The sequence below is a fragment of the Trichoplusia ni genome, chromosome 23 (genome assembly GCF_003590095.1).
Source record: "Trichoplusia ni isolate ovarian cell line Hi5 chromosome 23, tn1, whole genome shotgun sequence".
Taxonomy (NCBI): Eukaryota; Metazoa; Arthropoda; class Insecta; order Lepidoptera; family Noctuidae; genus Trichoplusia; species Trichoplusia ni.
Genome location: NC_039500.1, coordinates 1,651,647 through 1,663,130, shown reverse-complemented (window position 1 = coordinate 1,663,130; position 11,484 = coordinate 1,651,647). Strand labels below are relative to the sequence as shown.

Genomic DNA, 11,484 nt, shown 5'->3' with positions numbered 1-11,484 from the left:
ACCGATGCCAATCAAGAAGTGTTATTTTTTACAGCTGTTTGTTGACGTTGACATCATTGTGGTTGGTTTGATACTCTTTGGTTGACAATTTGCTATCCATCGTCGAACGTAAATAAATTACTACTATGAAAATATTGTAACAACAAATTGTTTCTCGTATGGAATTGTTGTTATTCAATCATTACAAATGTCTAATTATCAAGAAATTGTGAACTTAAATGTGGGAGGTACACGGTAAGTGACAAACTGAAAAGAAAGTGTGTGATATTTATTTTTTATTCAAGTCGCTTTATATTTGGCCTAGCTTTGTAGTCTACTCGTCGACATTAAAGATTATTTGTGTAATTATCGCATTGAGAAGGTTTCATCAACTCAATATATTAAATATTTGTACGAACTGAAGCCTAGGGAACTTCACGAAACTTGAAACCTGACGATATAAAGCAATCATTGTTTATATTTTTGCCGCATTGTATTTCATAATTTTGTCAGTTTACAAGACTATAAATCTTTAAAAAAATACATATAATTTTAAAACCTTATTTTCCGCTTTGTTTTCTCAATACTTTTAATTCAAAATATTTGTAGTGGTCATTTTGACGTATTTATACAGTTTATATGTTTACATATAGAAAAATACTTAGTGCAAGTTGCACATATATTTCTAACAATACCTCCACTATTTTAAGATTCTCAACATCATGGCACACTTTAACCTGGGTTCCGGAGACTTTCTTCACTGCTCTCCTCAGTGGCAGAATACCGACAGTGCGAGACGAAAACGGCGCAATCTTTATAGACCGTGACCCAAACCTCTTTGGTCTCATATTAAACTTCCTTCGTACTAGGGATATAGATCTTGAAAATGTAAACATAAGGGCGCTGAGACATGAATGTGATTATTTTGGTATCACTCCATTGAGCAGGCGGTTGGCCTTATGTGATGAGATGAATCACTCTACATGTGGTGATGTGCTGTTCTATGGATATTTACCACCCCCATGTGAGTATAGACACTACTTTTTACTCATCTATATAGAGAATGTAAGCAAAAAAAAAGTATTATACCTTCCTAAAACCATTGCATATGTTTTTAGTTAAATTTTATTCTACTGCCAGGTGGTATTTACCCTTAACTGTCCTGATTTTATAATGAATAGTGAAGTCTCACAATTGTAATTTCCTAAACATCATATTTTTAAAGGTTAACATATTTTAACCTGTTCTGCTTTAGTTCCTGTTACATAGAACTAAATCTTTCTTGAGAATGTGCTATAACTAATATGAACAGGTCACTATGGGTAAAAAATATTGTTTGCACACACATTAAAAAGTTTTTATGATAAAATCGGATTTTTTATCATGCAGATTAATTGCATTGATACAATCTTACCCTCAATAATTAACAAAAGACTACTCACATTCTACATATAATACCATCTGACTCATATTTACTTACTTGCATAGTATTTGATTGATTACAATGTTAAGGCAGATACAGACATACATTTCGAAAGGCGAGAGGCATGCATGGTACCTCTTCACCTTTTAAATAATGGTACCTGCGGTTAGAAATTAACATTATTGTGTCTTTGGAGTTCAAACATTCAATCACATCATAAATGTGGATTGTCCTACGCGAAGATCGCGTTGCGCTCATCTCATCCATAGTCGTAGTACCCGGCCAATAAATTAATGTAAAACTTGCAATGAACACCATTGGCTAAGCAGTCTTAGGCTGAATCCGTGATTATGTAGAGCAGACAGAGGTGTTTTGTTTTTAGTAATTAACTCTGTTTTGCAATTGTATATCTAGGTCAATACACCTATGAACTTAGATAAAATTATGCTTAGTAATTTTGTTGTTATCTGTGAGTAATCAATTAAGATATTTTAATGTATATGAAAACATAAACATTAAAGTGATTAAATTGATTAGGCTAAATGTTCTTAGATTCAACAGAGTTTTGAGATATAAATTTGCCTAAATAGCTAATATAAGTAGATCATGATTGAGAAAGGTATAATACTAAAATAAGAAAGTTTTTATAGTAACTTTCGTGAGGATAATTCATATTACGTCTTCTAATATATAAAATTCCCGTGTCACGGTGTTAGTTACCGTACTCCTCCGAAACGGTTCGACCGATTCTTATGAAATTTTGTATACATATTGGATAGGACTGAGAATAGAACAACATCTATTTTTCATTCCCCTAAGTGACAAGGGTTGCCCACACTAAAATTTTTATTTTTATTTTTTGGACGAATTTTTTTGTTTTTACTTTTTTATAATGTAGCATTAAAAAATACATCCAACTAGATACAATTTATTCGGCAAAACAACGTTTGCTGGGTCAGCTAGTTTAATTATAAATAGGAGATGTTTATAATTTATTTCGAATTTTAACCTTTGTTTTGGTGTTACTAGTAAGTTAAAGTGTTATTCAATGTCAATATACTTAAAATATCTGCATTAATGATTTGTATGCAACTTTTTTGGAATCTATCTATAGAGAATTACACATCAATATGGTCTGTATTCTAGGGCAATAAAATTCATTTTCATAATTTCTTATTTTCTCATTGACCGTACAGTCAATTACATGTTTCTAATCATTACATAAGCTGATCAAGGCAATACTACTGAGTTTGTGGTAGGCCAGGTAGGCCTACGGTTCATACAGCTATGATTCCAATCACTGACCTGCACACATTTCGCAGTGAACACGGCGTTGCCAAACGGCAGCACTGCACGGAACGGCAACAGCTGTTCTCGGAAGAACTCGACGGCTTCCAACACAGATGTGGCGGCTAACAGAACACACTCTAGGAACTCGTCATTGGATCTTCGCACTGTTGGCAGGATACCTTCACAGGATCAGTTGAGGTTTGTAATAAATTGAAACATTTGAGAGATTTTGAATATTAGTCTTTAATATCGGGCTTTAAAGTCGAAGTTTTAAAATCACAACGATACAAAGTCATGAAATTGTTCTTGTAGGTGCAGTCGCTAGTTTTAGCGGATTTGATTAGTGTTTACAATAATTTTCGCTCACCGTAACTTGACCATCCTACACAATGTTTTGGTTCATCTAGCTTCTGGTACCTATAGCTACATCGAAGGATTTACTCGACTTCTTTAGCGAGCGTGTCGGCAAAACAGCATAAAAACCAACCTCATTTTGAGGCAGTTGGATAAAAAGCCTGTGTTAATCCAGAGCTACAGCTATATCAAATTTCATCATAAATACACCAACAAGCTTTTCATTAAAGCATAAGACTAAAATGGAATATACCCCAGCATTTTATTGTAATCTTATTTCAGGCGATACTATGTCTTTGTCAGACGCTCTTTGTTATAACATTTTACTCACAGTTCTATTGTTCAAAGTAGGTATCTTGTAAATTAATCACGTTGGACATATGATTTCCTAGACAATACAGCATTGTGTCTTTACCCTGTAGACTTGTTTTAATGCTATTGAATACCAGATAGATAGAGTTCTAAGTATGAAGTTGAATTTGCCAAATACGATAAAAAAAAATGTAATTCGAATTAGTTCCATGTATGCATCCGCCTCAAACACACAAAACGTGTTTTTATTCCATATAAAATAAAATAAAATCTTTGAATTAAAAAAAAATCTGATTAAGTATTTTAAAAGATATGGACGCTAAATATAGCAATTCTTCATTTTAAAATTTAGCTTTATAAAACAGTACGATATAGGTCGTAACAAAACATTATACACTAGGTATATTTTCCAACCAATATTTTTAAAGACCTGTACCTACTAAAATATATCTTATAAGTTTTTTCTTATCAAAAAAACATAACCATTTATAATTCCCAAGCAATACCCTATATACATCCTATTTTATCCAAATAGATTCCTATTTTCAATCAAACCCAAACCTATTAGACATCCAGACAACAATCTCATCCCATCACAAATATGCAAAACTAATTGCTTGTACAATTCGCAGCCGATGCGGCCGGGGTCACTCGAGAGCGGCCTCGTTAGGCAACGCAGACTGCCACAAAGGACATCGACCGCCAGACAGTACGTATCAATTAATGTTTAGTAGATAGTTACTGATTAGTCACAGTACGATTGTACATTCAAGATACATATTAACGTACATCTATAAATGTTTGGGAACATGAAACAAGGTGATGATTCGCGAATCCAGCGGAAGAAGGGCCCTCTGCCGAATGTTTCTGATTTAAGTGTTAAAATAGACACAAGTTTTATTGACTACACATGACTGTCATCAATCGTTTTTCTTTGTCATGTTTTTTATGTAAATCGCCAAAACTACTATTCTGGATCTATTCTAGATCTGATACTGTAGTTCTTCCACTGTAGATGACTACTGTACTGTAAACTTCATCATCATCATCATCAGTCCATATTTGTCCAATGATCGACAAAGGCCTCCCCAATTTGTCCAACAAACTATGTCGATAGTTTTGTTGGACATTGCGTCAGATTTAATGTTTTTTTATCATGTACCTGTTTAATAAATAAATAAATAAATAAAATAATTGCACGCCATCGAGATCTTTCTTCTGCACTGTAAACTTAAACAAGCAAAAATCTGCAAGACTTCTATTTTCTTACTTAGCCATGATACTAAATAACATTCCATCTTTCCAGTGAGTTCATGGTCTGACAGTATGAAAGTACAAATTATCAAAGCGCATCACAACTGGGTGGCTGTCGCATATACACACTTCGTTACCGGTTATAGGTATGTACAACTTTATCTCTTTACATTTGCATGTTTCATTCATAACCCATATAATGTATGGCACTGCTATCGCCAATTAAGTTACATTTTTGTTCAATATATTTGAAAATGTGAAAAGTAATATTACGATCCGTTTACCTCAATAACGTTTCAAAATCTATAGGTTTACTAAGTCGATACATTAAAATTTGACATCTAAATAGGGTATTTACAAAAAAAACTGTCATCCAAAAATATTGAATACGTAATTTACATTGATCTCATTATTAAACCGTTAGCAAGATTAAAACTGTATGGGTCTAGTGACGTCACTTGCGAGTAAAAAGTGTACTAGTAAGTGACGTCACATGCGATATTACTTCACTGTATCTCCTTCATTTTTTATGAGATAAGAGCAAAAAAACGTATTTAAATGTTAATTGTTTCTGCAACTCCATAATTTCAGATTGACAGACTCCTGCGGCTGGTACGTAGTATTCCAATCGCCTGTTCAAGACTCGGTGATAGAACGAATAGCCTTGAATGCGAAGACGGGTGGTGGTGGTGGTACATCGAGCGGGAACAGTACTACTGGCACTGACGTCATGCTGGGCATAGCCAGCGGTGCTCACGTGAGGCTGTGGGCGTTCTCAACACATAGCGAACCTGTGAGACGGACCTTAGTTGGTGAGTAATATTGGTAGAGCATCATGAGCCCATATTCGTCTACAGCTTGACATAGACCTCCACAAGTGCCCATGGCATATTGGTAGATATGTTGAACAGAATTGTGTGGGGGCTAGGGTTATTTAAAGCCACCACTTCGCTGAGTCGAGTGGTGTTGTCTAGCACAACCAGTATTGAGAATCGCGAGCTCTTATTAGACTGGCTTTGTGTGTTATGCCCGTCTAATATGAGTGACTTTGTTATGCTAAGTTTATACAGTTTTATCTTATTGTTTTTTTTTATTTACTGCGGTATGATTATGAACACTTCTTATCTTTATTTTGACTTTATTCTACAGATTTGAATCAGTTTGATAGATAAAATGTAGTCAAAACAGAGTGACGTGATGGTAGATCCTATCAAAAAACCTCTAGCATCATTGTAGCTTATCATATGAATGCTAATTATTTTGCAAACATCATATCAAAAGTTTTCTTTAATAAAATTGTTATCACACTGTACTCCATAATTAAGCTATCAATCAGTCAACTGAGCCTATAATGATCCACTATACAAAGGCCTCCGTCAATTTATGACTAAGCATCCTAAATTAAGCCTTACTCGTATCAAAATAAAACTCATATTTCCTTACACACATCTATAATCCCCAGGTACATTCAACCTCGGCGTTAGAGTTGAACACCTTCTCTTCGTTGGCCCTCAACTGGTGGCTCTAAGCGGGGCCGGCAGTAGAAGTAAAGCCGGCGTCTGGCACACGAGCACACAACACTGGCAGACGCAGGATGTCGCGCACCTGACCACGTATGATACTGCGGGGTCGTTCTTACTGCTCGGTACCGCGACGGGAGCTATTAATTATATTGGTAAGACAAAAATGTTTTTTGACTTCTTTTAATAGACAAATTTAAGTAGTTACTATTATGTACTATGATTTTAATTTTCTATTATTCTTCATTTAACTGCATGAATGGTATTGAAAGCATCTTCGTTCCTATGGCCATTGTAAAGATCGTATTTAAGTTAAGGTCTTCTCTTTCTTTGTCGTTTGACATTATTCATGCATTGATTATGAATTATTAATATGTATGTATTATAATCGATGAGATCATTTCTACATAATATTGCTGCTAACTAATAAGAAAGAAAAGTGTATGATATACGTGCGTGAATGTATGTTTGTTACCTCTTTGTGCCCAAACGGCTGGACCAAGATGAAATCTACTATATAAAAATGAGTCGGGTTTTCCTTCCTGACGATATAACTCCAGAACGCACGAACCGATTTCCACGGTTTTGCATTCGTTACAAAGGCTCCGTGAGGTTTAAAGCAAAGAAAATTCACGAAAAATTTCAACAGAAAAGCGGGGAAACCATCTAGTTGCGAAACGGAGTTCGCAGAGTTTAGAGCTAGTTTCGTATAGATGTAGCTGACTTTTATCCAATTTTGCTAAAGGAGGGTAATCATTCTGCAGCTATAACCGACATCGGGTGGGTGAAACTCCTAGCAAAAGCTAGTAAACTATAATTGTTTAAATAAATTCATCTACTTTTATATCTCTCGGTTTTAAACTCAAGCTTTATTTGTTCATTAGATATGCAAAAGTTCCCGTTACGCATGAAAGACAATGATCTGCTCGTGACACAACTGTACAAGGATCCGAATCAGGAGCCCATCACAGCTATATCTGTTTATCTGACGCCAAAAACAAGTAAGTTGTAGTCCAGTCTTCGTTTTATTGTCGGCCAGCTACTAGCCTGTTGGTCTAGTGGTTAGTTACCCTGAATGCCGGACGTGTGCTTGATTCCCATCCGGGACAAATGTTTGTGTGATGAGCACGAGCATTTGATCTGTGCCTGGGTGTAATCTATGTCATGTATTTAGAAATATCTAAGCATGTTTATCCGTTATCTAAATTTTCATGGTGTTTAAATTATGTTCAGATTTGTGTGGCAACTGGATCGAGATAGCTTACGGCACTCGATGTGGTTCCGTTCGCGTCATAGTGCAGCATCCAGAGACAGTGGGCCACGGACCGCAGCTGTTCCAGACCTTCACCGTACATCAGAGTCCTATTACTAAGGTAATATAACAACAACCGTTATTAATAATTGTAGTTTCGTCGTCGAGCAGTAGAAAATGAACTGCAACCGCAAAGCTAGATTACCAGCTTAGATTTAGATGTATTATTTTAGTAGCTTACTTAAGATCAAATTACATAGCGTTGCGCAGTGACACTCACCTAAAGCCTGAACCATTTTCCGTGATTCATATGTGAACATTTGTATTTTTCAACTGTTGTGTCCATGGGGGGCAGCAAAGTGTTTAAACTTAAATAAATTAGGTAATTTCTATCTAGTTCTAGCTATACGAAAAACTTTTTCGTACTAACTTTTATCTGTTTCAGTAAAACTCCAAACTGTCATTTTTTTTATCAAAGATATATATGTTCTGTCCCTAGGTGTCTCTATCGGAGAACCACCTGGTGTCGGTGTGCAGCGAGTACAACCACGTGCGCACATGGCGCGTGACCCGCTTCCGCGGCATGATCTCCACGCAGCCCGGCACCACGCCCAAGGCCGCCTTCAAGGTGCTCGCGCTGGAGGCGCCCACCGCGCAGCCGCATAACGACTGTGGTGAGTACACTATTACGAACGAAACCCTCATGTCGGCTATCACATACCACCCGTTTTTATTTAGCGATAAGACTGCCATTGAAAGAAAGGGAGCATTAAAATTAAGCATAACATTTACAAAAACGTGTACCCTGCAGTGGCACCAAAAAAAGGCATCACTTCAGCATTAATGCCAGGCAACTGGTGCCTGGCGCTGATTTTCAACTGAGCCTTGGTGTTGAGTCACGGATGTCACCCAGTTCCATATATATTAAATAAATATGTATATATATACATGATTAACAAAAAATAATAATAATAAACATAAAATAAAAACAACAAATAGTGAACCACTCTAATTACAATACATACAAAAATTAATAAAAGATCAGCAAAAAAGATCGGTAGACAAAGAAACAGGTTTTACTGGAAGTATATCGAGCCACCCACATTTCATCAAACACCATCAGTGCTATAATTAACAGTTTTAATTCAATTATAAATATTTACATTGTACCCTAACACTGTATGTATTAAGAATCACTGCTGTCAAGAATATTGTTATCTAATCTATTCTGTTGTTTTTAACTATTTAGTCCAGTAAGAAATTGTTTTTATTATAAAAGGAAATTTGAAGCTCAAATATGTTTATCGATAGCGGAATAGTTGGAATTGTAGTGAGTATCAAATATTATATTTTACTTTACCACTTATTTCCAATGAAGGTATTTCTTCCCAATCATAAAAGTACAAAATATTTACATAAGAGTACAATCAAAATCTTGAATTTTTGGAAAATATACATTTACTTATTTACGGCATACAGTTTATATTTCATGTGTTATAATAAGTATAGTGATGATGACTTTATGAAGATATTGTTTCAGGACCCTATGGCGAACAGGACGAGGAACAGATATTCATTCAGAAAGTTGTTCCCGACACGGATACGTTATACGTACGACTTGCGTCTAATGGGAAAAGGTAATACATTATTTCGCTTATTCATTGGTCTAGCCATTTCCCAACTATGTTGGACCAAGGAGCGACTGCCTATCTGACCTCCTCAACCCACCACACTCCTCAACCTGGGTAACACGATACCCCTTGCTTGGTTAGACTGGTTGTCAGACTTTTCAAGCTTCTGACTACCTGTAACGACTGTCAAAGACTGTAGGAATAACAGCCGGGACCCACAATTTAACGTGCGTGCCGAAACACGGAGGATAAACGTTGCGTTCATAAACAAACAGCTGTCATCAAACTCCTTTATTAAACGTGATGCTACACAATCAAGTCGCAATCGTTTTCTTCTGTTTTTTGTTTTATTTTTTAGTGAGAATTCATCGCTAACCGTTCTACACCGAATATAGCTGTCCTCCTCCCCACAGAGTGTGTACGATCCGTTCGGTGGACGGGTCGGCGGTGTCCTGCTTCGTGGTGGCGGAGTGCGAGGGCGCGCTGCGGCCGCGCCGCCTGCTGTTCTGCGGACACCGCTCCGGGGCCACGCAGATGTGGGACCTCACCGCGCCCATCGACAAGGCTGTTAAACCGCCAACTGTAGCTGGGACTGCAGGTACCATTTTAATAGATGGAATTTTATTTTGGGTGGTCATTGAGGCCTTTTCAGTAGTCATGTGAAATATTGGTATCAATTAATAATTTTATTAGTAATTTTGTAATCCTCTGTATAACTTGTTTTATACGGAGACTAGTGACGGGCACAGTCCATTTAAAAAAATTGCTTAAAACCAGTAAAAAAGCGACAACAAAAATTTTCGGCCTAGGTTCTCTAGAAAATAGAACATTCTCTATCCTACCCGTCCTAAAATTAAATTATTCTCCTCGGATTTTTAGTATGCAACCAACCTACTTTTATATTATCTGTCTTACCAAGCACCTTTGTGTCCCACAGCGGTAGAAGTCGAGGAGTCCCCCGTCCCCGACGGCGGCCCGTCCCCGGACGAGCTGGTCCGGCTGCTGTCGGCGTGCGACCTGGACGCGGCGCCGGCGCCCCCGCTGCCGCACTCCCCCAACCGCCCGCTGCAGGCGCCATGAACCCCGCTCTGCCCAGCCCTGCGCTGGTTCTACTCGTTGGTCGTCAACGCGTGATACGACCACTACCATAAGCGCGCTCTACACTCGCGGCGCGAAAGACCGCGAAAGCCGCAAAACGCGTGTGAAGATGGATTCGCGCGCACGCGTCTCACCGTTCCCCGTTCGTTGCAGGGAACGGCGCGAATCGCGGCGTGAATTCACAGCAAGAATCGCGAGGGAGTGTAGGGCACGCTTTATACGAACGTCACTGTCTAAATGGGTGTCATACTGTCTTCTTCTTTGTCAAGAGATGTAAGAAAGACAACATTAGAATAGTGTCGTTCTTGAATACACGTATGGTCGACGTGTTTTGATTTCAGAAGATGTATAATTTACCACAATTTTAGACTATTGGGATTAGGCTATATAAGGGAATTTACCCTATAACAGTACAATGAACTATCTAACAGTGAAGTCAAATGCAGTTTTCCTTTTACATACACTGTGATTTTTAGTCGTCTTACAAAAGCAGCCCAGTTCATGAATCCAATGACTAGAACACGTTCATGATAAAAAATAAGTATTTATGAGATTTGAATAAATTTAAAGTGCAATTTTTATTCAATATTATAATGCAATTCGTAGTTTTTTAGAAACATAGCTCTGTTGCGAGCGCGGTCCGAGCCTTGTAAAATTGGTGAGGGGCGCGGGCGGTGACGTTTTTATCATTTTTAAGAGTATATTTCAGATTTCTCTTATTTAATTTTTCTTCGTACTTATTGTCTTAGTTAATGATAAAAAAATAATAATCGCGCCTAGAGGTATTTTATGTCGGATACATGAACTGGGCTACTTTTGTAAGATGACTAAAAAATCTCCGTATATAAGAAATAAAAGGCTTCTATGAAATAGTGATAAAGGTTACTTATTGTTGATGATTTGTGCACAACTACATCCAAATATTATGCTTTCGGTACTACTACCGTTCTTTCAACTGTCATCTTTCAATTCTTTAATCCAACAAAAACTTACTGTTGATAAGCGAGAAAAATTTACGCTGACTATAATATAATAGTAAAAATTATACATCTTTCTGACATAAGACACTATCATTCGCGTGTTTAGTATTTGAAAATGCTTTCAATGTTATATTTAAAGCGGTGATAGATAGTTATAATTATTATTATAAATGATTGCATTATATCAAAGTAATATTTGACCAGTTTATAGCAAAAGTAATCAACTTGTATTATAATTTCAAAGAACATTAGTGTTTTATGGCAACACTTAAAAACGTTAAGCTTGTATAGATTTTAAATTGCCTTAGATTAATGATATATGAGGTTTGTCTGTATTGGTTCATACAAAATAAATGTATTTATATAACTCATTGAAAATAAAACTTTCACC

The 11,484-nt window shown here is 36.7% G+C and overlaps 1 protein-coding gene across 2 annotated transcripts; it reads left to right on the top strand.

The window, feature by feature from the left end:
- Positions 1 to 2: 2 nt before the first annotated feature.
- On the top strand, positions 3 to 10,652 carry LOC113504814 (BTB/POZ domain-containing protein KCTD3-like). 2 transcript variants are annotated; one of them, XM_026887276.1, is made up of 13 exons: positions 3 to 234; positions 690 to 1,003; positions 2,725 to 2,890; positions 3,991 to 4,067; positions 4,665 to 4,758; positions 5,204 to 5,424; positions 6,075 to 6,287; positions 7,017 to 7,133; positions 7,366 to 7,505; positions 7,884 to 8,058; positions 8,913 to 9,021; positions 9,429 to 9,613; positions 9,953 to 10,652. In XM_026887276.1, the coding sequence occupies exons 1-13, from the start codon at positions 188 to 190 to the stop codon at positions 10,093 to 10,095; spliced, it is 2,001 nt and encodes a 666-aa protein (XP_026743077.1). In that variant the 5' UTR covers positions 3 to 187; the 3' UTR covers positions 10,096 to 10,652. The 2 variants fall into 2 exon arrangements, with proteins under 2 accessions (XP_026743077.1, XP_026743078.1); XM_026887277.1 differs by having other exon boundaries at positions 5 to 234; positions 8,925 to 9,021; positions 9,953 to 10,651.
- The last annotated feature ends 832 nt before the right edge of the window (positions 10,653 to 11,484 follow it).

Coding starts and splice junctions, on each gene's coding strand:
- LOC113504814 (XM_026887276.1), top strand. CDS start 188: ATGTCTAATTATCAAGAAATTGTGAACTTAAATGTGGGAGGTACACG. Junction 4,068..4,664: donor AGGACATCGACCGCCAGACA/GTACGTATCAAT, acceptor CCATCTTTCCAG/TGAGTTCATGGTCTGACAGT. Junction 4,759..5,203: donor CACTTCGTTACCGGTTATAG/GTATGTACAACT, acceptor CCATAATTTCAG/ATTGACAGACTCCTGCGGCT.